The sequence below is a fragment of the Neophocaena asiaeorientalis genome, unplaced genomic scaffold (assembly GCF_003031525.2).
Source record: "Neophocaena asiaeorientalis asiaeorientalis breed wild unplaced genomic scaffold, Neophocaena_asiaeorientalis_V1.1 scaffold114, whole genome shotgun sequence".
NCBI classification, from domain to species: domain Eukaryota; kingdom Metazoa; phylum Chordata; class Mammalia; order Artiodactyla; family Phocoenidae; genus Neophocaena; species Neophocaena asiaeorientalis.
The window spans coordinates 7173512-7199867 of NW_020173116.1; the positions used below are offsets into that span (position 1 = coordinate 7173512).

The following is a 26356-nucleotide window of genomic DNA, read 5'->3' on the forward strand; positions in this document are numbered from 1 at the left end:
ACACAACAGAGAAAAGGAGAACTTGATGTTCACAGCAGCGCACGCTTCCAGCGCCTGGAGTCTTGGGGCTGGTGAGGACACCGCGGTGCGGAGCGCCCGCTGGAGGGCAGCAGAGAGTCACGGCTCCGGCCCTCAAGTCCCGGAGTTTGGGGGCTTGGAGGATTCCGGGCCCCGCCCTGCCACGCCCCCTCCTCTCCCCTTCCTCTCTCCTTCCTTTCCGCGGCTTTCCTTTTCTACCCAGTGACCCCGGGCTGGAAGAAATCGATCCACAACGATTTAGCACTCCCTTGCGCTACCCGCGCGTAGCACTTGGCATCCGCTCAGCTCTTTCCCACAGCCGGAAAGGCAGGCACCCGCCCCTCTTTGGGGAGGAGGAGGAGGAGGCGGCGGCAAGTCCGTGACTCGACCAAGGTCACGCAGCAAAGTCAGAATCTGAACTCAGCTCCATAGACTCTAATGCCAAAGCCCAACTCCCTCCTAAAGCCTCGAGCGCATGCGGGTTTCCTGAACTTTGGATACCAACTTTTCCATTTTCAGCGGGGGCCAGACGCGGGCCAAGTTCAATCTCGGGCCTTGGAATGATGGTTGTGGGAAATACCCTGGGGCGAGAGGGCTTCCCGGATCCTCCGAAGGCCAGCTCTGCGCTGGCCCGCCGGGCGGAGATTGGCGGTGGCCAGGCTCAGTGCTCCTCCGCCAGGAGAGGGGAGCGGCGCTGCGTCTCCCTTCCTCTCCAGCCCCGGCCCCCTGCCCAGCCACTCGGCCCCACCCTGCACGGGCGGTTCAGTGAAACCGCCGACCGCGCGGCCTCCCGGGGGCTGGCCGGGTAGCGGTGGCTCGGAGCCAGACTCCGTCTGAGGGCTGGCCCGTGCGGGGCGGGGCCGCCTCCCTCCGCCCCTTCCCGGGCTGGCGCGGGGTGGGGGGGGCCGCAGGGGACTCCTCCCCGGGTGGTCGCCGCGCCTAGGCCAATGAGCGCGCCGGGAGCCGCGATGGAGGCTGGGGCAGCCGGGAGCGCCCGGGAGCGCCCGGGACCCCCGCAGACCCCGCGCCCCGGAGCCCGTGAGGCTGGAGAGGGGGCGAAAGAGGCGCAGCGCCCGCGCCGGGCATGGAGGCACCTCTGGCCCGCGCCGGCTGCCCGAGCTGCGCTCCGCGCCGCCGCGCCTCGAAGTTTGCCGGCTGACTTGGAAAGTTGCGCTCTGCTCGGCCGCCGCGCGGGGTCCAACCTCCTGGCCGGTCCCAGCTCGCCGCCGCCGCCGCCGCCCTCCGCGGGGCCCCGGCCCCGCCGACACCCGCAGCGCCGCCTGCCTGGGGCATGTGAGCCGCCGTCTCCCCTAGAGGCCGGGCAGGCTGCACCGGCCCCTGTGCCTCCAGAGGCAGCTAGCGGGCGAGGGGCACGCCCCGGCCCCAGGTAGCCCGGGCCGCCATGGGCATCCAGGGCATGGAGCTCTGCGCCATGGCAGTGGTGGTACTGCTGTTCATCGCCGTCCTCAAGCAGTTCGGCATCCTGGAGCCCATGTCCATGGAAGGTAACGCACGGCCACCCGCCCCTCCGCTGCCCTGCGCCGGGGGCCAGCGGTCAGAGGGGAGGGAACAGCACTTGCGCTCCGGGGTGCGGGTTCCCGGGTCCGGCGAGGAGCGGCCCTCAGGGACGCTGCGCTCCGCGGCCCTGCCCGCCTCGGCCGCCGCCCCCTCCCGGCTCCGGGGGGCTGGCCTGGGACTAAGGGGGCAGAGAAGGCTCGGGCTCTGAAGAGTTCCAGAGGGGATGGAGCCGCGGCGCTTGGGGTGGGTGTGAGTGAGATGCTGGTGACACCTTGAGAGGGCACCCCTGGCTGTCCTAGGCCCGCCGGTCTTAGCCGCCCCCAGTGAGCACGGCCGGCTTGGCCGCCCGGTGGTGGGGGGTGGCACAGGGTGAAGATTACAGGAAGGACCCTCAGCCCAGGGCATCAGGCTGCAGCAGCGAGTAACATAAAACCTCTGCTGAGTGATGGGCCGTTCCTTCGACTCTTAGCCCACAGTCCCCTTCCCCAGGCAAGGCTCAGGGATAAGTAACCAAACCCTCAGGCGCCACGTTTCGGTCTCAATAAAATATTAACTGAGGAGACAGACCTACTCTTAACTCAGACACTGATGGCTTCCCTGAGACCCCTGACAGGGACCCTTAGAGTTGCTTCCCAACCCTCGGTACCTCCCTCCCACTTCTGGGCAGGTTAGAAGGAGCCCCTCCAGGGCACACCCATTGTGAAGGGGACCTTGACCCACCAGGCCTGTAACTTATCCTCTGCGCCCTGCCCCTCTGGACTGTGGGGAAGGGCCAGCCTGTCCTGTTCCTGTCACCTGTGTGCCCCTGCTGTCCTCTCAGAGGAGGATGGGCATCCTGCCTGCCTCAGCACTCTGCTGACCTTGCCAGGCTCCAGCTCCTGGGACTGAGACCCAGAGGCCCAGAGAGCGGAGGAGGAAGAACCTGTCCTTGCCGCTGGACTACCCCACAACCCCTCTCTCTGGCCTAGGGATGCGCCCCAACCCCCTGCAAACGGCTGCTGAGGGCAGGAAGGGGCCCAGGGCCAGGAAGCAAGGCCCGGCTCCATTCAGAGCCCAGGGCTGGTTCTTTACCTGAAGTCCACGGCCATGTGCCCTTCAGAACCCACTGGGCGGCATCACACCTTTTGTGGGTGAGTTCAGGAGGCCGAGAGAGAAGGGACTTGCTCAAGGGGGTTCTGAGAAATGCCACCTTGAACTTCACATTTTAGTTGGGGAAGAAAATTGCCCAAACTGGGCCTGCACTTGGCTGGATGGATGCTGACCCTGGCAGGAGGAATCTATGACAGGTGACTCCATAGGCAATGCAGGTAGGGGTAGGTGGGCATCCCACACCGCTGTGCTTGAGGACCCATGTTTCCTGGGGGCACTAGCCTGCCCACTATCCCCTATCCTTTCCCCATCTGGAGACTGCAGTGGGGTGGTTGGTACTCGGGAAAACACTACATTGCTCTTTCCCCATTTCCTGGGCCCTCCTGGGACCACCAGAGGCCGGGGGCAGCAGCCAGGCTCACTCTACTTAGTACTACAGACCCTTCTTAACCGAGCCCACCATGCTCACAGGTCTGGCAGCCTGAAGTTTACCTTTGTGATTTCTAAGGAGAAGGGATTTCTTTACAGGCTGGATTGGATGCACAAGACTACGGATGGTTTATTCAACTTGCTAAAAAAACCCACTTCAGGCTTTAATGAGTTTGTCTTTTCTGGTATATTTGCCCATTTGTGCCCCCTTGGAGTTCTGGGGTCTCGATGCGGTGGGAGAAGCACAGAGCCTCAGAGTCAACCAGGTCTGAGTTGGGATCCCGTCACCCACACGTACTGGCCGTAAAGCTCCTTAACCTGTCTGAAACTCAGCTTGACTATCTGTAAAGTGGGGCCAATAACTCCTGCCCCGTGGGGCTGCAGCACACTTTCGTGAGTAGGGCTTTAATGGCCCCCAGGATTGTTCCTGGTGTGTAATAAATGCACAAACGTGTGAACCATTGCTATCACCAATAATTAGCAATAGAAGGGTTACTCTTAATAGCAGAACTGATTCACAGATGAAAACATTCTCTCAGGCCTCCCCTGCCTGCGTCAGAGGGAGGGAGGTATAAGTACCAGATGTTCCATGTTGATGGGGAGTGGTGCCCGCTAAGTGCCTGGAAGGACCCACTGGTCAGGCAGGGTCTAAGGGGCGCAGTCATGGCCTGGGAGCGGCCCAGACCCTTCGGGCCCAGCCTGGAGGTGAGCTGGCACTGAGGGAAGAGGGCTAGCGCCCAGCTCCCCTCCAGGCCTTCTCGTGTGCAATTGGATGTGCTCTTGTCCTCTCTGAGCCTCCGTAGTTCTCATCTGTAAGAGACCAGAGTTACCGTGCCCCTGGGGATTGTTAGGAACTAATGGATTTGAGTTCTAGGGACACAGGCTTCCAGAAGTAGATGCAGAAGTTGAAAGACCTTCTTCTCTCCGCCCTGTCAGTCTCTGTCTTGGGGCGGCTCCATCGGGGGGGAGTTCCAGCCGGGGTTGGCCACTAGCTCACTGGGTGACTTTGGTGCATCTAAGCTTCTGGAACCTCAATTTCCTCATCTGTAGAATGAGGAAAATAACAGAATATTTTCTGTTATACACCTCACAGGGGTGTGGTGAGCTGAAGCACTTTGAAAAAGTTACAAGCGAGACGCAAATCTAAGGGATCTCAGAAGTGCAGGCACACGGGTAAAAAGTGAGCCTGGGCTGGTAAGCCTGGTGCCTATTTGCAAGGCTGGCCCAGCCCTGACAGCAGACTTTTTCGTCCACATCTGTGGCCCAGAGCTTGACTTTGACTAATGTCTCTCTCATCTCGGTTCAGATTTCCCAAGTTCTAGACTCGTAGCTCTCGACCGAGGGCAGTTTTGCTCCTCAGTGGACGTTTGGTAAGGTCTGGAGGCGTTCGGATGTCACGGTTGATAGGGAGGGTACCACTGGCATCTAGTGGGCAGAGGCACAGGCATTCTGTGAGGCACAGGCAGCCCTCACCGTAAAGAATGGTCAGGCCCGTAAAGAAACGTCAGTCGTGAGGGTGAGCACCCTTGCTCTGGAAGGAATTCTGACCTGGGGCTGGGAGAACTGCCTTTCAGCTCTTATGTGGTTCCTGACCTGCTGTCATTAACTTGGGAAGATCACTTTTCCTATCTGAGCTCTGCTTCCTTGTCTGTAAGTGGGCGGTTGGATTAGAGGCACCATCTCCCCTGGGAACATTCCCTGACCCTTCTGGATCCCTGCCCCTCAGGTTGTATTAGATGACACTGTCCTGAAATTTTCTACGTCCCTGTCCCCACCAAATGTGAGCTCTCCAAGGGTGGCACGGACTTGTGTCCATACATTTGTGGCCCCAGAGTGTGTGCCCAGCACTGCCTGGCAAACAGCAGGTGCTGAGTCTGTGTAAACCATATGCCATTTTCAGCCACAGTCGTGGGGCACCCATTGTATGCCAGGTAGTGTGACGCTGCCAGGGATGCAAGCAATGCAGGATCTAGACCCTCCCTTTAGGGCAGCCCTGGGGGATGCCATCTGAGGCAAGGGTCCCTCTGGCTGGGGTGGCGGCAAGGAGGCTGGATTGTGAGGGCCTGAGTACAGGTAGGTGTAGAGAACAGAGCAAGAGAGAGTAGTGCCCACGGCAGAGATATGCACAGCCTGATCCACCACCCTGTTGCTCCCTCTGAGTGGCGGCCCCAGTCCTCTGCAGCTGCCCTCTGCACAGCTGCCCATGGGGGCCTGGCCTTGCAAAGGTGACCTGGGAGCCTGGTGGGTCCACAGGCGACTCTTGGCTTGGAGCAGGCCCACAGGTCTGCTGTTCCTCCTACCCCTTCTCCTGCTCTTCTTCCCCCCGGCACCCTCTGCTACCTTTGCTGAGGGCGTGGTGATGTTCCGAGCATCCTGGATTCCCTTCTCCTTGGCGGAGTCCACCACTCTTGGTAAACTGCAAGTCCCTCAAGACTCCTGCAGCCCCTGGGCAGAGTTTCCAGATCTGGGATGCTAATGACAGTGACAGTAGCCGGCATCTAGTGAGCGCTCTCTGCTCTAGGCACTTTATACACATCATAATTGGGTCCTCAACAGCAGGCCCACTTTACAGATGAGGAAACTGAGGCTCGTACCTTTTCGAACTCTGGCGCACCCGTCCTGGATGCGTCTCTGACTCTGCACGGCTAGGGCGGCTTTGGACACAGCTCTGTGTCCTAGCCTCCTACACTGCAGGTGTCAGGAGTCCAAAGTGGAGGCAGCTGTCTGGGTTCATATCCCAAGTGGGAAAGGTCTCCCCCGTAGAGCTGCATGAATGTGCGCAGAGCTCATAAAGCAGGGCCTGGCATGGAGTAAGTGCTGTATGTGTTAGCTCTCGTCATTTCTTACCAAAAATGTCCCAGCCCGAATTCCCCCCAGGGTCGCACATCACTAACCTGTGGACTAGAAGTTAGTGACAGGGGAGGATGCGCTTGACAGGCACTTCACCACAGTGGGTGTCCTTCACTGTGTGCTCTGTAAGGCCCGGGCTCCTGGGCCCCTGGGCCCGGGAAAGGGAAGGAGAGAGGCAGGCTCTGTGTGGGTGGCGCCTGCAAGACAGGGAGGTGGGCTGGAGCCCAGGCCTGATGTTGCTGTGGGCTGGGGGACTTAGGCAAGGCCCCCTCCCCACCTCCCCAAGTCAGTGCCTCGACGGTTGCACATCTAGACACGGTCAGAGGTTTCAAAGCAGCTTGATGGAACCTCAAAGGAAGCCTTACTTAGAAGCCTGGACCCCCGACACATAGAAAGGGCACTGCTCAGATTGAGAAGGGAGTCTTGCTACACAGGCCTCCCCTTACCCCACGGCAGTCCCTGGGGCTTCTCTGTGGGACCCCAAGATCTAGGTGTCACTTGACCAGCAGAGAGTGAGGGATGAGATCCGCCAACTGGGTTCAAGAGGGGCCGGAGCCATCAAGGGTGGACAGCAGCTTGGAGTTTTGCTGCCAAGGGAAGCAAAGCTGGGTGCTGGCTGGCAGGAGAAGCAGCCTAGTGGGAAGCCTCGCAGAGGTGTCAGGGCAGCCAGGGTTGTGGGAAGGCTCCTGCATGGGGGCAGGTGAAAAGCGCCCCTCACCCAGTACCTGGTGCCCTTAGCTCAGAGAATGAAAGACTCGGAGCCACCTTTCCCGAGCCCCTGCAGGTGGGTCCTGCGCAGAGGGGACTGCGTGGAGTGGGGGACGGGAACAGGGACTGAGACTTTTACGCAGTGGGAAGAAAGCCTGGTTTGTAACCTATCAGGCTATGGTACGACCTTGAGACGTTTAGCCTTAAAACAATTCTCTTCAAGCCTCATGCTTTCACTCCTTTGACAAAATGCTTGTTTGATAGAGAGGTGAAATCTGTATTGCTGACCCTCTGGTTATCAATGAATACTACTTAATGGGGAGGGGATGGCCCCGGACTAGCCCCTAGAGAGGGGAGGGGAGGGCTGAGCGCAGGGAGATGATAGAGGCAGGTTGACTTCACAGTTTTGCCAAACAAGGCTCCTCGGCGTGTTGAGGAAAGCCGTGCAGGTGGCTGTTTAGGTCCATTCATCGCCGACGCACCTGTGATTGCAGGAGGAGGGTGTGATGTCTTGGGCAGCTCCTAAGAGATCTGGCTGCGTCTCCACTGAAACTAACCAAAGAGGGAGGAACCTGTGGATTTCTCCTGTGCAAGAGCCAGGAGAGGCCTCCAGCGCCCCTGGGAGCAGGTAGGGTCCCTGGTACCTGGCCTGACGCTGTGGGCGTCAAGAAGGAACCGGGCTCCCTGGTCCTGAGACGACACCCCACAGAGCCCAGCGAGGCCAGCGGGCTGGGCAGGATGCTGTGGAATCGGGCTTCTGGAGGAAGGGGCAGTCAGCTCCTCAGGAAGGAGGGTGGGGAAGGGTCCACAGAGCCCGGGAGTCGGGTGGGCGTAGAGAACTGGTAGCTATTTCCCAAACCAAGAAACAGGAGGGATTTCCTCTGCCTCTTGTATTCTGCCGGCCCAAGTGCAAGTGTCAAAGTTAAAAACTTGACTCTCACTTGTTTAGGGAACAAGCAGGAGAGCAAAGCTGTTTCAGAGACTGATGCTACATAGGAATCAAAACTGGTTGATGTCCCAAAGGGCAAATTAATAGCCAGTAACTTTAAGGGCCGTATTTTCCAAGGATGGAAATCATTCCGTCCCTAGCGGACACAAGTCATTTGCAACTTATCAGTCTGGTTGACATCTAGCTTCGCAGCACCTGGGCTCTGTTGGATAGAAAATAAGTCAAGCAGAGTTGCCTAAAGCAAGTGTTCTAGTGTGACGTTGAGAAGCCCGCGGCGATCTTCCTGCCTTATCTTCCAGTTCTGGGTAATTAACACCCGTGTCTTGGTGGAAGGCACCAGCAGTCACTTAGTCTCCCAGGTCAGAAACATGAGGTCATCCTTGGCTCTGCCCGCCCAGCCCTGGTCCACTTGGTAGCCAGGGGCAGTGGCTTCTTCCTTCCTGACACCTTCTGCAGGTCTCTCTTTTCTGTGTCACCTCATTTGACACCCAAGGCCAGAGTGGCCACTCTGGCCCTTCCGTGGCTCCCATGCCCATATATCCCTTGGCTCACCTTGGACCCTCTGCCCAGGGTGCCCTTTGACCGTGCTGTCATTGTACCTGAGTCTTGGAGTATCACCTTTCTCTCTGATTCCCCACCCACTCCCTGCCCAACAGGTGTGAACCACACAGCACGTTGCTTCAGGAGGTAAGCCTGGACTAGAGACGTTAAAATTGACCCCCAAGGCAATAATCCATGAACCCACCCAAGCAAACATAGCTGTGGGGGATCCGCCCGTCCAGCATGTGCTACAGAGCGTGCCCCACATACAGGTACTGTTCCAGGGTTGGGTGCAGCAGAGAGCCGTCTTGTTCTGCTCGGGCTGCTATAACAGAATAGCACGGACCAGGGGCCTTAAATAACAGAAATGTATTTTCTCACAATTCTGGAGACCGGAAGTCCCCGATCAAGGTGCCAGCAGGGTTGGCTTCTGGTGAGGCCTCTCTTCTTGGCATGCAGATGGCCACCTTCTTGCCGTGTCCTCACATGGCCTTTCCTCCCCCTCATGTTGGAGGGGGAAATCACTCTTCTTCTTATAAGGTCACCATAACCTATTGGATTAGGACCCCACCTTTATAACCTCATTTAACCTTAATTACCTCCTAAAGACCTCATCACCTTGGGGGTTAGGGCTTAAATATATGAGTTGGGGAGAGAGGGACACAGTTCTGTCCATCGCACCAGTAAACAGAGGAATATGCATATGCCCGGGAGTCATGGCCAAATGAAGAAAGTAAAGCAGAGACGGGGGATAGATAGGAACACGGGGTGTGTGTGACACCCCTGAGGAGGTTATGATAGATCAGAGGCCTGAAAGAAATGTGGGTTTCAAGGGAGGAGCATTCGAGCCTGAGAGAAGAGCAAGGGAGTGTGCCTGGTGGGTGTGAGCGGCCAGAGGGGCCAGCGTGGCTGAAGGCGGGGGAGCAAAGGGAGGGACCTGGGAGATGAGGTCAGAGCTGGGGGCGGGGGAGCACATTTATTGGCCATTTAAGGACTTTGGTGCAGGAGGTTGTAGCATGGAGGGGTACCTGAGGATATGTCTTCAGCAGCTTCCTCCAGCACGATTTCAAAAATAGACTGATGGGATCCAGGGCAGAAGCAGGGAGAGAAGCCAGGAGAGATGATGGAGCCCTGGAGCCTGGTGGGGGCAGTGGAGGTGGGAGAGGGGCTCAGAGGAAGGTGCAGGTTGAGGGTAGCGCTGGCAGGGTTTGCGTGGGGACTGAGCGTCGGGAGGAAGGTCTATGCCCAGGGTTTCGGCATGAGCACCCACAGGATGGAGTTGTCGTCCGTTCTTGTACCAGCCTCACAATTGTTATCTCAGTGATTATGAATGTGTGTTAGTATCTAATAGGGAACACCCCCTCTTTACTCTTCCTTTCTAGATTTTCATGGATTTTTTAATTCCTCGTTATACATTTCAGAGTAAATTTATCGAGGTCTTCAAAAAATCCAACTGGATTTTTGAGATGGTGTTGAATGTACGGTTTATTGCAGGAGAAATAGCATCTTTATAATGTTATTATGGTCCTATCTAAAATAGAATGTCTCGTTTATTCAGATTACCTTTCTATACAGCAGTCCTTCGAGTTTTGCTTAATACTTTTAATTTTTATTGCTATTATGAATGTTATCTTTTTTATTATTTTTAGGTGGTTATTACTGGTGTAGAAAATTGCTATTGATTTTCATAAATTAATCTTGTATCTGGCACCCTTACTGAACCCTCAGGTATATTGATTCTTTTTGTCACTCTAGGGACCATACCATCTATAAATAGTGTTAGTTTTATCTTATACTTCCCAACTCTTACACTGTTTGGGGTTTTTTTTTGTTGTTGTTTTTTGGGGTTTTTTTGCCTTTTTCAAGATTTCCTTAGAGCATTGGCCAGACATCAATTAGTGGTGACTGTGGCCAACCTTGGCTTGTCCCAAATCTTAAAGAAAATATGTCTGAGCCTTTACCGTTAAACCTAATATCGTCTGTAAATAAATATATGCTTTGCAAATATAAGCTGCATCAAGTTAATAAAGTCCCCTTTGATTCTTAGCTTGCTAAGAGTTTTTGTCTATTTATTTAATTACAAATAGATGTGGAGGTTTATCAAATGCCTTTTCTGTATTAGGATTTTCATATGATTTTCTCTCCTTATACTCTTACAAATAAAACCTTCTTGATCCTGGTGTACTTAAAAAAAAATAATACAGTTGGATTCAGTTACCTGACATTTGGTTTAAGATTTTGCATCTATGTTCAAAAGTGAAATGGGCACATAATTTTCTTTTTGTTTATTTGTTTTTCCAGCTGTGTTGAGATATAATTAACATGTAGCATTGTGTACGTTTATGAAATGATCACCCCAATAAAGTTAGTTGGTACATCCATCACCTCACATAATTACCATTTTTGTTGTTATCGTGATGAGAGCAATTAAGATCTGCTCCCCTAGCAACTTTCAAGTATACAATACAGTTTTGCTAACTGTAGTCCCCATGCTGTACTACAGATCCCCAGAACTTATTCTTTTTTTTTTTTTGGATAGTTACATTTTTTTTTCTTTAAATTTATTTATCTATTTACTTTTGGCTGCGTTGGGTCTTCATTGCTGCGCGTGGACTTTCTCTAGTTGCGGCGAGCAGTGGCTTCCCTTGTTACGGAGCATGGGCTCTAGGCACACGGGCTTCAGTAGTTGTGGCACACGGGCTCAGTAGTTGTGGCTTGCGGGCTCTAGAGCGCAGGCTCAGTAGTTGTGGCACACGGGCTTAGTTGCTCCGTGGCGTGTGGGATCTTCCCGGACCAGGGCTCGAACCCACGTCCCCTGCCTCGGCAGGTGGATTCTTAACTGCTGAGCTACCAGGAAAGCCCCAGAACTTATTCTTGTACCCTTTGACCAACATCTCCCCATCCCTCAATCCCCACCGCACACACCCCCCCACCATCTCCTGGCAACCACCAATCTACTCTCTGTTTCTTTGAGTTTGGCCTTTTTTTAGATTCCACATATAAGTGAGATCATACAGTATTTGTCTTTCTATGTCTGACTTACTTCGCTTAGCATAATATCCTCAAAGTTCATCCATGTTGTCACTACTTTTCATTCTTGTGTTGTCCTTGTATGATTTAGGAATCAAGAAGACTGTACTGATCACTGGATTAGCAATATGGAGATCACTGGTGATCTTAGAAAAGCAGTTTGCGTGGCGCGGTGGGGCAGATGCCCCACAGAAGTAAGATCAAGGGAGACTAGGAGGAGAGGAAGTGTTAAAGGACAGAAAAAGACACTAGCTTGAGGGGAAAGTAGGGTCAATGGAGTTTTGTTTTCTGGATTTTCGATGAAAGAAATAGCAGCTGGTTTGGGATTTTTGTCTTATTTTTTGGCCCCCAGGGGCAGAGGATTAAGTTAATTGACTATTAACTTCACGGGACAATATCAGTCTTGACCCACTTAAAACCCATCTCTTGTTTATTTATTTTTTCCCTTTTATCCCCTCCTTTCCCTCTTTGCCTAGAGGCAATTATTCTAAGTTTTATTTTATTTTTACTTTTTCTAATTTACATAGAGTACACTTTGCCTTTTTTTTTTTTGATGTCCAGTCCATGAATTTTGGCAAAAAGATAGTCATGTCACCGCTACCACAGTCAAGATATAGAACAGTTCTGTCACCACAAAAAATCTCCTCATGCTGCCCCATGTGTAGTCAGCCCCCTCCCTTGCCCCCCAGCCTCTGGCAGCCTCTGATATATCCTCCTTCCCTGTGATATTCTATAATTTTATCTTCTCCAGAATGTCATATAGTTGGAGTCATACGTTACGTGGCCTCTTTTTTTTTTTTGCAGTATGCGGGCCTCTCACTGCTGCGGCCTCTCCCGCTGCAGAGCACAGGCCCCGGACGCGCAGGCCCAGCGGCCACGGCCCACGGGCCCAGCCGCTCTGCGGCATGCGGGATCCTCCCAGACCGGGGCGCAAACCCGAGTCCCCTGCATCGGCAGGCGGACTCTCAACCACTGCGCCACCAGGGAAGCCCCAAGTGAATTTTTTTTTTAGATGTTGAGGTTTTTTTCAGGTTTAGAAGTTCCATTTGGTTCTTTTTTTTTGTTTTTTTAAATAGTTTTTACTTCTCTGCTAAGATTCCCATCTGTTCACTTTTCTTTCCCTTAATACTTTCAATGTATTGGTAGTAATTGTTTTAAACTTAATAATTCTAATAATTTAAAAACCTGTTGATTCTGGTGGCTGCTTTATCTCTTGATCATTTGGGTTACATTTTCCTGCTTCTCGTGTCTTTTCATTTTTTATTATATGATGGCTACTATGGGTGATATATTGTAGGGAATCTGGACTATATTATCTTCACATAAAGTCATTGAATTTTAGTTTGACAGGCACTTAAATTCCTGGCAGATCCCTTCGTCAGCACAGACTTTATTTTAGACTTTGTTATAATAGGTTTGTTTTAACTTTGTTCTTAGTTCTAGAGCATGGTGCTTTCTCCCAAGGCATGGCCTTTCTGGGGTTTCAGCTGAATGCCTGAAGTTCATAGGGAAGTATCTCCATTCTAGATGAACCAGAACTCCCAACTTGATTCATCATTGCATGAACTCTGATATGTCCTTTCAGGTCTCTGTCCTACTACCCCCCAACAGCTACTCACAGCTGGGCCTTACGGAGTCTCATTCAGAACACGTGTAGCCCAGCTCTTGGCCAAAGCCCCAAGGGAAATGCCACACAGACTTCTGGGACCCCATCTCTGTGCAGTTCCCTCCTCTCCAGAATGCTGCTCTGCAAGTCCATCTGTCTCAGCAGCCCCAAACTCTGATCTCTACCTCATCAGCATTTCCCCACGTCACAGAAAGCATCCCCAGCCCATATCCAGGGTGAACGTGGAGCTCACTTCATATGTTTCCTTCCTCCCAAAGATTGTAGTCCTGTGCTGTAGTCCAAAGCCTGCTAATACTTGCCTCACATATTTCTTCCAGTTTTCAAGTTGATTGTGGTGGGAAGGCGAGTCTAACACTCACTACCCCACCATGACCAAAGTCTAGGCAGTATGTTTTTTTAATTGAGGTATAACTTACATACAATACAATGCACAGATATTAAATGTTCAGTTCAGTAAATTTTGACAACTGTATACACCCTTTTAACCACCACCTGCTGTACTGCTTTCTAATGCCATGCATTACTGTTACTTGTCCTGTAATTTCATATAAGTGGAATCATAAAGTATGAACTCTTTTATCTCTGCTTTTTTCTGAGCATAATTTTTGAGATGCATCCACGTTGTTGTATATATCAGTAGTTCATCCTTTTTTAAATGGAATATACTCTTCTGTTATGTGAATGTGCCACAGTTCCATTCTTCTGTTGATTGAGTAGTTTCCAGTTTGGGACTGTTATTAATAAAGCTACTATAAATATTCTCGTACAGGTCTGTTTGTGGACGTATGTCTTCATCTGTCCTAGGTAAATAGGTTATAAGGTTGATGTATGTTTGACTTTATAAGGATCTGCCAAGCAGTTCTCCAAGACAGTTACACCATTTTACGCTTTCCCCGACAATATATTATATGAGAGTTCCAGTTGCTCCACATCTTCACCAACATTTGGTGTTGTCGGTGTTTTTGAAATGATAGATCCTTGGGTATTGTGCGTTGGAATATCTGCATTTCTTTGACAATGAATGCTGTCAAGCATCTTTTCCTGTGCTTATTGACCAGTTGTGTCTCTTTTGTGAAGCGGTCTAGTCTTCTGCCTATTTTAAAAATTGAGTTATTAAGTCTTATTTCTGTTGATTGGCAGGAGTGCTTTCTATATTCTGGAAATGAGTCTTTGCCAGATATGCATACTGCAGATATATTTTCCAGTCTATGACTTGCCTGTTGAGTTTCTAAATGACCTTATTGCTTTTTCTCTATGTTTGCCTGTTTCCTTTTTCATTAATTTCTACTCTTATTTTTATCATGTCCTTTCTTATAACTTTGAGTTTAATTTGCTCTTATTTTTAGATTCTAGAAGCTTATATCACTGGCTTTACACCTATCTTCTTTTCTAATAAAGGAATGTAAAGCTAAAAATTTCCTTCTAAACACAGATTTACCTGCATCCAGAAAATTATGGTATGTTGTTTTCATTATCATTTAATTCAAAATATTTCAAAATTCTCTTTGTGATTTTTCTTCTCTAACCTATGGGTTTCCCCCCCTGGCAGTGCAGTGGTTAGGACTCTGCCCTCTCGCTCTCACTGCCTGGGGCCTGGGTTCAATCCCCAGTCGTGGAATTAAGATCCCGCAAGCCATGGGCTTCCCTGGTGGTGCAGTGGTTGAGAGTCCGCCTGCCGATGCAGGGGACACGGGTTCGTGCCCCGGTCCGGGAAGATCCCACATGCCGTGGAGCGGCTGGGCCCGTGAGCCATGGCCGCTGAGCCTGCGCGTCCGGAGCCTGTGCTCCGCAACGGGAGAGGCCACAACAGTGAGAGGCCCGCGTACCGCAAAAAAAAAAAAAAAAAAAAAGATCCCGCAAGCCACGCAGTGCAGCCAAAAAAAAAAGTGTGTTTTTAAATTTCCAAATATTTGGGATTTAAAATATATCTTATTGTTTTAGATTCTAATTTAATATCACTGTAGTCAAAGTCTAGCACGCTGCAGGGTGAGCCCTGTGAGGCAGCCTCCCTGATGACCCACCCTGGGCCTGCAGAGCCTCACACACCTAGCCTGATCCGGCTGAGCCCTGTGCTGGGCCAGCTCCGTGCCTGGGCCTCTACCAGGAGCACTGCCTCTCAAGAGCTCTCTGCAAATTACCTGGCAATCAGGCTCTGTTGCCTTGGTCCATCCATGCACCCATTCTGCAAGAGAGCTGTTTCCTTCCTTCCTTCTCTCTAAATTTCCAGTACCTCCTCCCCGCCCCCTCCATCCTTACCCTCAAGTTGCTTCCTACTTCACAGAAGAGAATTTCCCCAGGCTCCTACCATCACAGAGCCTTGATTGCTACGGCTGCGTTGCAGGGCTCACCCTGCAGTGGGAGCAAGCAAACAGCCGTGCAGGTAACCATGGGCTCACAGTTCCTTGGGGAAGAGGGGAGACTGGATGGTGACAGAGCAGTGGGGGTGGTGCTGCCCATTTCTGTGGGAAGTTCTATAATATGTGAGCCTGCTACTCAGCAAGGGGTAGGTATTCAATGCCGTTTCGTTTATAGCTTTGTTTTATATTATAAACTTGATATGTGCCGTACTCAAATAAATTAGGAAAATGTAAAAAAAAAAAAACCAAAAACCCATAAGTAAAAAATTAAAGATCACCTGAAATCCACCTCCCCTGCAAAAGGTAGCCATGGTTCGTTAATATTTTGATGCGTTGTTATTAAAAAATGATCTGGTCCCTGCCCTACAGACCCTTGAAGTCTGACCTCCTACTCAAACGTGAATAAAAGCCCCAGACCCAGCGCGGCTGGGCAGCAGCACGTGAGGCTGGATGACCCAAGAGGAGTGCCCTCCCAGTTCCTGGGGGAAATCGGGGCGGGGAGAGGCGCATGGAGGAGGTGGTCCAGGAATTGGATCTTGAAGGTCGAGGTCCCCTGTGCTTGTCTTCTGTTTTTTTCCCTCCCACCTCCCCTTGTTCAGTGTCTCTCCAGGACAAGACCTGCTCCCAACTCTCATCCCCATCCCACGCTCAAGGTGAGGCCAGCGGGCAGGGCCCACTCCCTGTGAGGAGCAGGGCAGCAGAGAGACCAGGAGGCACAACTCCTGAGTGTGCTGTTCCTCTGTAGCCTGTACATTTGTGCAGTGCACGGCCTGGGTGACTGTACATGGTAGTCGCTAGAAGAGAGTCCCTCCACCCCTTACTTCCGCCCCTTACACTGGAGCAAGATGGGGCGGGGCCGCATGTTCCACCCCCCTGGTCTGTATCCCCCTCCAGACAGCAGCGACAGTGAGCTGGAGCTGTCCACGGTGCGCCACCAGCCGGAGGGGCTGGACCAGCTGCAGGCACAGACCAAGTTCACCAAGAAGGAGCTGCAGTCCCTCTACAGGGGCTTCAAGAATGTGAGTGCCCCCCATCCCCCCAGGAGAAGCCCTGATCCCCCCGGCTTTCCTGTCCCTGGCTGCAGGGTGCAGGCACACCTTCTGGACGCTTCCCATGGCACAGTGAATATCCCAGGGCCTTTATAGGGCTCGTGTTTTGTGGGAGAGCTGTCTGGGGGGTGGGCCAGGTCCTAGAGTCAGTGTTCTGAAGGCATCACACCCCCTTCTGTGTGTCTCGATGCTGGTGCAGGGGAGGAACCTGCAGAGGGACCAACCTGGCATGAGGGGATTCACCACCCCCTCCCGCCGTACCCACCCCCCCAGGCTTTCCCCAGCACGGGGCTGGTGGAGCCCAGCGGTGCCTCAGGCAGCAGGTGTCCCCCAGAGGGAGGAGAGAGCCCAGGCCCCGTGGAGTCAGGGTGTGGGACGGGGGTGGCTGGGATTACTGAGAGGGGTGCCTTCCTGCTGCAGGAGTGCCCCACGGGCCTGGTGGATGAAGACACGTTCAAACTCATTTACTCCCAGTTCTTCCCTCAAGGAGGTGAGTCTGAGGCCAGGCCCCCAGTTCCTCCAAAGTTCCCGCTTCCCTGTGGCAGCCCTGCAGAGGGTGGGCGTCCCTTTTATGGGGAGGGGACCCTCACCCACACACACCCTCCCCAGCATCCCTTGCCCGGTGCTGCCTCTATCCGGCAGGCGGCGGGGGGGACTCCAGCCCAGGACTGAGCAGCAGTATACCGAGAGTGCTTGGGGTAGGGGCTCAGGCGGCCCGACACTCCCAGCCTTGCCCTTGGTCTCCCCAGATTCCACCACCTATGCGCACTTCCTCTTCAACGCCTTCGATGCAGACGGGAACGGGGCCATCCGCTTTGAGGTAGGTCCCTGTCGACCCCTCCCACGTCCCCTGGTCCTGCATCTCCCGGCCACGGTGCCACCCCCTCAGGGCCGCCAGAGGCTCAGACGTGACCCTGGTGTAAACGGTCCAGTGTGTCACCCAGGGAACGAGTGGACTCTGCTTGGCTGGCCCTGGGCCTGACTGTGAAGTCAGTGAAATTTGATTTTGCTGTCTGGCTACCGTATTCTCAGCCTTTCCTTCCATTCCAGCCCCGCCAAGCCAAGGGAGCTGTTAAGGCACACTGAGGCGGTAGTGACCCAACGTGAATTTGCATTTGAAAAGGGGGCAGGGTTTAACTAGAGGTCTGTGCTAAGGGGATCTGGGCACCCCGCCCTGGAACTTACCCCCTTGCCCGAAAACAGGCAGAGCATCCCTGCCCGAGCAGGCTCAGGGGTCGTCCCAGCAGCACTGTGAGCGAGCCTGCCTGTCCTCCCCCCGCCCCGGCCGCCTGCCCCCAGGAGGGCCCTGCCTGGGTTCTGTGCGGGCAGCACGTGGGCTCCACTGAGGCCCCAGCTGTGGAGCCCAGGCCCCTAAAAATAGCTGCAGGAGAAAAGCTGAAACCTCTTCGGAGAGGAAAACCTTGCTGAGAGCCGGACTTGATCGATAACCCCCCCAGCTCGGCTTCCAAGGCCAAGGGCGGCTGACGGGGAAGTGAGAGAGAAAGCCCCTGTGCCAGCTGGGGTAATAATAACTCGAGATGCTTCTCAGCTTCCCTTATCGCTCCAGCAGGCCCACTCACTGACCCTCGGCCGGGGTGGGGCAGCCCAAGGCCACCGCCAGCTCTGTGACCACAGGGGTCTCACCTTCCCCGGGCCACACTCTTAGTGGATTTGTGAACTTATAGTGTTTTCAGCCTTTTTGTTTTCAGTTCTGCCTGCACGTGGTAAAAATCCGATCAGTACAAAGGAGTAGACAGGGAAAATTCATTTTCCTTCCCTGGTCCCACCCCTGTGGCCAGTTTCTTGTGTGTCCTTTAAGAGGTACCTGAGGCTCCTGGGAATGAAGTGTGAGAAGCAGTTGTGTGACAGACCCAACCAGGACTTTGGTGATGGTTTCTCTTGTTCAGGAATCAGATGACCAGACAGCTTAGCAGGGCCCCCGCATAGTGGCGGGTGTCAGAAAGGTCTCCGTCACCCTCCTGTGGCCGCCTCTCTCACCATGGTCCCTTTAAGGTGGTCGATGGTGGGTCTTTGTTTGGGGAGGTGCGGGGGGCGCTGGCGCTGACCCCCTCCTGCTAGACACCTTCTCAGAAGGTCATGCTTCTCCCTTTTGAAATTAATTCCTCCGATTTCTTATGGGGAGGTTTGTTTACCTTGGGGACCTTCTTGTTTGTTTACCTTCGGCATCTTGATATCAATGCTCTGCTCTAGGAGGCCTTTTTCAGGAAGGGAGGGGGGCGTGTATCTCCCAGGGGCCTTCCAACGGGCAGGGCCTAATCCTGGGTGCACCATGGGTGGGGATCCCTGTGGTCAGGAAGGATCCAGAGGGGTTGGGGGGAGACACTCAGCCCTCCTCGCTACCTCAGACCAAACCTCTCAACGTGCTCTTAAAACGGAAAGTCAGGTCAGCTTATCAGTATTTACAATGATCCCAATCCTTTGTGTATATTCTTGGGATAATACACATACATATTAATTCGAGTTTATTGATATGGTGAAATATTGTAACTTCCCTGCCCTCGCCTGAAAGAGTAAGTAAACGGCAGAACAAGCAAACCTCAGCCCTGGCGGCTGCCCTGTCCATTACCTGCCCCCGCAGTAACTCGCTCCCCGTGCCACTGGCCAAATGATGGCTGTGGTCAGCGCCCTCGGGAAGGCCTGCAGCCCCGTGACCTAATCACCCCCGCCCCACACTGAGCTCCTGCTCTGCACTCTGGGCTGTCCCAGCCAGTGTCACTGAGGAGCCCCTCAGGGACAGCACAGAGCAGGGGCTGTGGATATGACGGGCTTCATACACCTCGGCATCGAGACCAAGGAGCTCCGACGAGCGACAGTCCCACGTGAAGCTGTGCTGTGTGCGGCTGGAAATTTAGAACCAGCAAGCACCTGGACGTGGGCTGGCCAGACTGGGGGTCATCTGTGTGTGACTGGGGACGGGCCAGTGGTCTCGCAGGGGACATTCCGACCCACCTCTCTCCTAGCACCGTCACTATTATACTACACACCCGCTAAGGGACCCCGAGTAAGGACAGTCCTGAGTGTGGCTGAGTGTGGCTGCACAGCATCTGAGGAGACTGGATGGGAGGACAGTGGTGCCGGGGTTCCCCCATGCCCACACGGGAAGAGTGGGTCCTGTGCGGGAGCCACTCGTTCCCTGGTGCCCAGCTTAGGAGTCCGAGCCTTTGCTTCCCACTGGGAAAGCCCGTCAGACCCCAGGGAAGCGGCGTGATGTGGCTTCAGGGATGCTCTGAATCTTCACTACTTCTGTAAATCATACACGAGCTCAGCTTCAGTGGTGGCATTCCTCAAACGCAGGCACATAAGAAATATCACACTGTTTCTCCCTTCGTATATCTTTATTTTCGTCACTTATACACACACAGGACTTTCAGGCTCCAGTAGACTTACAGGATGTGCTTTGGGACAACAGCAGTTACCACCCCCCAGATATGCCCGAAGAAGCAACCACCTCCCTTGTTTTAGCCGATTGTCACTCTGTCTTCTTGTCGCCTAACAGCATCGTGTTATTGCTCCTTCCCGACTGCCCAGCTTTAGATGCTGCCCGTTGACTCCCTGCGCGGGTGAGGAGCTGGGTCTTCTGCACACATGCCTTTCCCATCCCCTGGCTTTCCAGGACGATGGAGTTCAGATTGGATAAGCGCTCTCGGTTTACTCACGATGTGAATTCGTTCCCCAGATGAGCCCTGCAGTGAACTGTGATTACGTTCCCCTTCCCTGCACACGTTTTTATTTTGCCTTCAGTTAATGTGGTCCCGATTTGTCGTTTGCCTGGTGTCCGTGACCTCATCAGTGATTCAACGCCGTCCTTCTCCAGTCATCTGAACGGGCATCTCCCTAGCCTTTGACCAGCTCCATCATCCTGGTGCTGGGTGCCCTCTGGGGACGTCTTCCCCTCTCTCCTGGTTTGGGTCTCCTGGTTCTGGAATCCTTCATCTTCTTCTCCCTTGCTTTACTCTCTCTTTTCAAAAGCATGTCTTCCAGGAGTTTCCTACAGAAGAGTACGTGGGAGGTAATTTCTGAGCCTTTGAACGCCCGGAAGGGACTTCGTTCCGTTCTCACCCTTGCTTGATCCGTTGTGTGGGACCGGAGCTACGGCGGAAGCCGTCCTGCTGATTCCCGACCCTGTGTACAGGACCTGATCTTGTCATTGTTGTTGTTGTTTCTGTTTGGTTTTGTTTTCCTCTCTGGAAGCTTGTAGGATCCTGTCCTTGCACCTGTTTTCCGAAGTGTCTCGTGATACGTGCCTGCAGATCACACCGTGGGCTGTTTCCCTGCATCGTTAGGTCCTTGGCAGGACCTGAACACTCAGTCTTCCCTCATTGCCTCTTGGACACGCTTCCCTCTGTTTCCTCCGGCTCTTCCTGGAACTCCAGCTGGTCAAGTTTCGGTCCCTCTGGAGTGGACCTCTCATTATCCGCTTTTCTATCCTATTTTCCAGCTCTGCCTTTTCACGCTGCTTTATGGAAGATTCCACGTGCTTTTCCAGCCCTTCTTCTGAGTCTGTCATTTTGCTTTCTCATTTTTAATTCCCAAGAGCTCTTTCTTGTTCCCAAGTATTCCTTTTTTATAGCATCCTATTCTTATTGTAGGGATGCCAGATATCTAATCTCTGAATCTAATAGTTTATGTTAAGTATTTTTTTCTCCTGGAATAATTTTTTGTTTCATCCAAACTGCTTTTCTCTGTTTCCCTTAGTCTTCCTTTCTCATGATACAGGCTTCCTCTAATCCAGAAAATCTAAAATTTGAGTGGGGGGAATTCCCTGGCAGTCCAGGAGTTAAGGCTCAGTGCTTTCACTGCTGGGGCCTGGGTTCGATCCCTGGTCGGGGAACTAAGATCCCGCAAGCCACATGGCGTGGCCAAAAAGATAAAAAATAAAATTTGAGGGCTTCCCTGGTGGCACAGTGGTTGAGAGTCCGCCTGCCGATGCAGGGGACACGGGTTCGTGCCCCGGTCCGGGAGGATCCCACATGCCGCGGAGCGGCTGGGCCCGTGAGCCATGGCCACTGAGCCTTGCACGTCCGGAGCCTGTGCTCTGCAATGGGAGAGGCCACAACAGTGAGAGGCCCGCGTACCGCAAAAAAAAAAAATAATAATAAAACTAAAAAATTAAAAATAAATAAATAAAATAAAATTTGAGCGGGACCAAGCCCCTTGGTGCAAAGCCCTGTCCCTCCCTGCTTGTCCTCCATTCCCTCCCATAGACAGCCCTTCTCTGCTCCCCTTCTTTCGGAGCAGCCTGAAAGGACCCCATGGGGCAGGGAGGGCTTAACCTGCAAACCTTCCGGAAGGGGCAGGAAAGACTTGCTTTCTACCGTTATAACAAAACAGTTGAAGTTTTCACACGGAAGCCATTCAAACGTTCATTCACATTAGTAATAAACTGTCTGTCACACCTGTGACTGCACACAGGTATGGCATGACCCCAGAGCTGAGCACTGTTAGTTTAGTTTTTTTTTTTGTTTTTTTTTTTTTTGGGGGACGCGGGCCAGCGGCCATGGCTCACGGGCCCAGCCGCTCCGCGGCACGTGGGATCCTCCCGGACCGGGGCACAAACCAGTGTCTCCTGCATTGGCAGGCGGACTCTCAACCACTGCACCACCAGGGAAGCCCCTGTTAGTTTAGTTTTTAAGCTGTAAGTTTTTAAGCACCTTGACACGCAGACACTTGGTAAGGTGAAAATAGAGCACCCCCTTCATTAAAGGAGCACCCCGAGGCCTTCTCTGTCAGCGGCAATGCATTAAATGGGTTTAAGACACCATACGTTTGAGTGTCTTTATTTGAGATGATCAGTTCCAGCCACTGTGCCATCCCCGCCACACACACACACACACACACACTCACACTGTATTGACCTGATGGACACCATCTGCCCGCTCTGTGTTGGAGGTGCCTCACCTATACAGGTGTGAATTTCAGTGGAAGCCACACCGCGAACTGGAAATAGAATCTGAGCGCTGGATCGTCACTCCTCCCCCTCCCCTTCCTCCACAGGACTTTGTGGTTGGTCTCTCCATCCTCCTGCGAGGAACAGTCCACGAGAAACTCAAGTGGGCCTTTAACCTTTACGACATTAACAAGGACGGCTACATCACCAAAGAGGTACGGGGGTGGCTGGGGAGGCTGGGAGTGACCTGTATGCCCCCCACCCCACTGCTCTATATCCCCAGCCTCTCTCCTCCTCTCTCCTGCTGCCCTGGCTTCCTGTCCCCACTCCCTGGCCAGAGACACAGCTCACAGCCTGGCCTTGGAGGGGACAGCAGCCAGGACCTCTCCTCCTCTCCCGGGCTCTCAGGCCTGGATACCTGGGTGCAGGGGACGTGGAGCTTTGGTGCCCCTCACCACGTGTCTCGATCCCGTTCAACAGGTGTCCTGGATCATCCTTTCTTACGGAGAGATCCCGAGGGAGACACAAGTGGAGAAGCTGGGAGCAGGGGTGGGAGCTGGCCTTGGCTCCCACCAATTGAGGGAGAGCAGTGTGGTCCCTTAAGGCAGGGTGCAGACGGGGGCAGGGGGGTCCCTCACCACACAGGCCCACAGTCTGGCTTCGTCTGGCCCAAACATTTTTCTGTCTCTGAAATAGTTGCTACAGTTTCAAATTCTGGAGGTTGCATTAAAAATCTAGCTCCAACTGCTCTTGGAGAGTTAGAAGCTTGCTCTGAGTGGACTGGGTGAGGGTGAGCTCGCCTCTCTCCAGCTCCCACAGCCCTGGCCACTCACTCACCACCGCCCCTGAGGTGCCCCCCACACTTGGATGCAGCCCCTCCCCTCAGACCCTCGAACCCTCACCCCACCTCCTTACAGCCAGGCTCAGGCCAGCCCCTCCGGCCCCCCTGCAGGAGATGCTGGCCATCATGAAGTCCATCTATGACATGATGGGCCGCCACACCTACCCCATCCTGCGGGAGGACGCGCCCCTGGAGCACGTGGAGAGGTTCTTCCAGGTGAGCGCTCCAGCCCCGGGCTGCGCGGGGAGGGGTGGCTGGAGGAGGAAGGGGCTTCGGCTCTTAGGGCAGTGCTGGGCCTGCCACTCCCCTCTGTGGGCCTCCCCGCTCCCACGAGGAGGTTCAACTTGCATCCCCCATCGGGCTGGTTGTCCGGATCCCAGGGAGCGAATTAAAGCCATCCCCGCTCACTGATCTGCCAAACTGCATCTCAGAGCAGGCAGGGGCTCCCAGACTGCAAGGTCGCCGACACCCCCCAGCACTGTTCTTGTGCCTTCCAAGAGCTGCCCCCCGCTCCGCCAGGGACCTCTCTGCAGGAGAGGGTTGGGGTGACTGCTTTGTATCCATGGGAACTGACGGAACCAGGGCTCCGCCTCCCACTTGCTGGGGGTCCTTTAGACATGCCTCCATCCTGACTGCAGCTGCTCCGCCTGCCCTGGCTGCCTGTCAGCAAGGTGAGGGGTCCGACGAGCACAGGGCTTTCTGGGGAGCAGGAGCCCAGGAGAGCTGGGGTGGGGGGTGGGGGACCTCTCTGGGAGGAGGCCAACGATGAGGGCCAAGGGGCCAGAGACCGGGTGGCAGGTCAACAGAAACTTCCAGGAGAGAGAGAGAGAGACCTCTGGGAGGAGGGAGACCCCAGAGAGGTCGGCTGCATGGTGGGCGTGGCTGGAGAGGCCACTTTACGTGGCCTGGATCCCGGGGAGAGGACAGAGGGGACGGGTTGGGGTGGAAGGAGCCCACCACCCGCCCCCTGGCACGTCCTCAGGCCTGGGGCAGGGGCCGGCCCGGTGGGACACAGACTCACTGAGGGCATGGCTTGACTTGCAGAAAATGGACCGGAATCAGGACGGGGTGGTGACCATTGATGAGTTCCTGGAGACCTGTCAGAAGGTAGGTGGCGTCAGGGCTTAGGGACCCCCGTGTGCCGCCCCTGCCAGCCCACAGCCCAGCCGGGCACACGTCCCTCAGCGGCTCGCCTCAGAGGGGAGAGACGTGGAGCCCTCAGGACAGGGTCACACTGCGGGAAGGAGCCTGGAGCCCCCGGCATTGCTGCTGACACTCCTATGCAGAGCGCCTTCAGGGGGCAGGACGCTGGGCCTCCACTGGCCTCGGCCGTCAGCCCCGCCCCTCGGGTGCCCCCGGCCTCCATCTGGGTGCTCAGCCGGGGGCGGGACGGCTTGGTCCATCAGTGAGTTAACAGCTCCCAGACGGCCTGACCATCAGGCCATGGGGCTGGAGACAGGCTGTGCCTGACAGCTCCCCCTTCGCCCAGTGAGACAGGCAGAGTCCCTGGAGGGTTCCAGGTCCCTGACGAGAATCTGCGCACAGTGATGTTGGATTTGGGCCCTGCTAGCCCGGAGCTGACCGGGCCTCTCGTCCTCTCTCCATGCAGGACGAGAACATCATGAGTTCCATGCAGCTGTTCGAGAACGTCATCTAGGACGCTTGTGGGGGAGGGGTGTCCCTGAGCGGCTGTTACCACCTCTGCCCCAAAGATGCCAGGAGCAGCCTCCAGGAGAAACTTGTTTCTAATATATTTGCACAAAGTGAATAGTTTGCTGCAGACACACACACACACACACACACACACACACACACACACACACACACGCACATCCTTCCTCTGGGCTCGCAGGTGCGGGGGGACAAAGGTTAGGGAGGGGCTGAGTCTGGCTGGGACCTGGGTCCAGGTGACGAGAGCCACACAGCTCCCACCAGCCCCCTCCCAGGCCTCCAGGTGAGCAGCTGAAAGAGCCATGTCTTCAGGCCACTGGCCGCTGTGTGTTGCCTCCCCTGCCAAGGAGGGTCCAGTCTCTAGAGCAAAGGCTGCTCCCGTGGGAGCCCACTCGCCCCTCCTTTCTGCCACCCTCCTTTCCCACCACACAGGGGCCAGGCTCCGGAGGCTGCTCTGGCCTTCTTGTTCCCCAAGCCACTCCCTGCCCACTGACTACACTTCCAGGATGGCTCTGACCCCAGGACCCCGGAGGGGCAGCTGGGTGTCAAGGGAGTTCAGACTAGGAAAGAGTTGGTAATTAGAGGCAGCTGCTTTCTGGAAACGTTTCCCTGGGTCCCAGGACGCCAGCCAGTCCACGGAGCTGGTGGGAGCCCCGGTGGTGAGGGACCAGTGAGCTCTGTTCTCCTCCACCCCAGGAAGGGGGCTTTCTAGCTGGGGATGGGGTTTCTTGGTGGGGAATCTGAGGGGAACTTTCTGCCAACTCCACCTCCCCTCCCCCAGGCTGGCTCAGTGGGGATGCAGCAGGGGGCCTGCCCGCACCCCTCAGGCACCCAGGTCATTGTGGGTCCTGAGAAGAGGTCACATGGCTCAGAGCCTAGCCCCCAGGAAGCCCGGGCGGGCAGAGCAGGCCTGGGAAGGGATTTCTCCCTCCCTCTTTCCTGTTGGCCCCCGTCTCCCTGAGCCCAGCAGCCTGGATGAGCCCCCTCTTCCTGGTTAGGGTCCTGGAGCCTTGTAGCCGTGCTTCCACACAGACTCACCCCAAACCCCATACAAAAAGCACAAACGCCCCCAGCAGCTCAGGCCGCAGCCCACGAGGGGAGCCCATGTCCTCCTGCTGGGCTGAGGGCTGGGTGCCACCAGCCCCCATCAGGTGGCCCCAGGGTTCTCTGGAGAGTCAGTTCTGTGCCTCAGAGCAGTGGCGGGCTTGAAGCCCACCCCCCGCCCATCCCAGCTCACCAACGTTCAAAAGCACAAACCCCGGGGATTCTGCTTGGCTGGGTTCTGCTCTGAGGATGGAGGCCGGCGTCAGCCTGAAGCCAGCGCCAACAATGAGGGCCAAGGGGCCAGAGACTGGGTGGCAGGTCAACAGAAACTTCCAGGAGAGAGAGAGAGAGGCTGCTCCCACCTGCCCAGGCCGCCCCAGGAAGAAACCCAGCCCCAGGCAGTACGGACCGTCCCAGGAACATTCCCAAAGCATACATTCCATTGGCTGCCACCCCATCTCTGCCCAGGCCTGGCCCTAGGGTGACAGGGCCCTCAGAGGAAGGGCAGGGTGGCGGAGGCCATGGAGATCGGCCTGGCTCGGCCGCAGGGACCCCTTGGTACCCACACACAGGTGGTCCTCCCCCTTGGAGTTGCACTGACACCCATCTCCAGTCTGACTGGGGGCTCCCTCTCCCCTCCTCCAGGAGGGCATCAGCTTTCCCCGGCTCAGGGATATTCTCCCCCATCCCCATCCCCACCCCCTCAGCCCAGCCCTCCCAGCTGGTGT

The 26356-nt window shown here is 54.6% G+C and overlaps 1 protein-coding gene across 3 annotated transcripts; it reads left to right on the forward strand.

Moving 5' to 3' along the window:
• Window positions 1-1332: 1332 nt before the first annotated feature.
• KCNIP3 (potassium voltage-gated channel interacting protein 3) lies at window positions 1333-24681 on the forward strand. Of its 3 annotated transcripts, XR_003003153.1 has the most exons (9): window positions 1333-1523; window positions 16010-16134; window positions 16585-16654; window positions 16914-16984; window positions 22180-22287; window positions 23025-23129; window positions 23412-23584; window positions 23958-24020; window positions 24523-24549. XR_003003153.1 is itself a non-coding variant. In XM_024744018.1 (8 exons), the coding sequence occupies exons 1-8, from the start codon at window positions 1421-1423 to the stop codon at window positions 24568-24570; spliced, it is 693 nt and encodes a 230-aa protein (XP_024599786.1). In that variant the 5' UTR covers window positions 1333-1420; the 3' UTR covers window positions 24571-24681. The 3 variants fall into 3 exon arrangements, 2 of the variants coding, with proteins under 2 accessions (XP_024599786.1, XP_024599787.1); XM_024744018.1 differs by lacking the exon at window positions 23412-23584 and having other exon boundaries at window positions 24523-24681; XM_024744019.1 differs by lacking the exons at window positions 23412-23584; window positions 23958-24020; window positions 24523-24549 and having other exon boundaries at window positions 22553-23115.
• Window positions 24682-26356: the final 1675 nt, after the last annotated feature.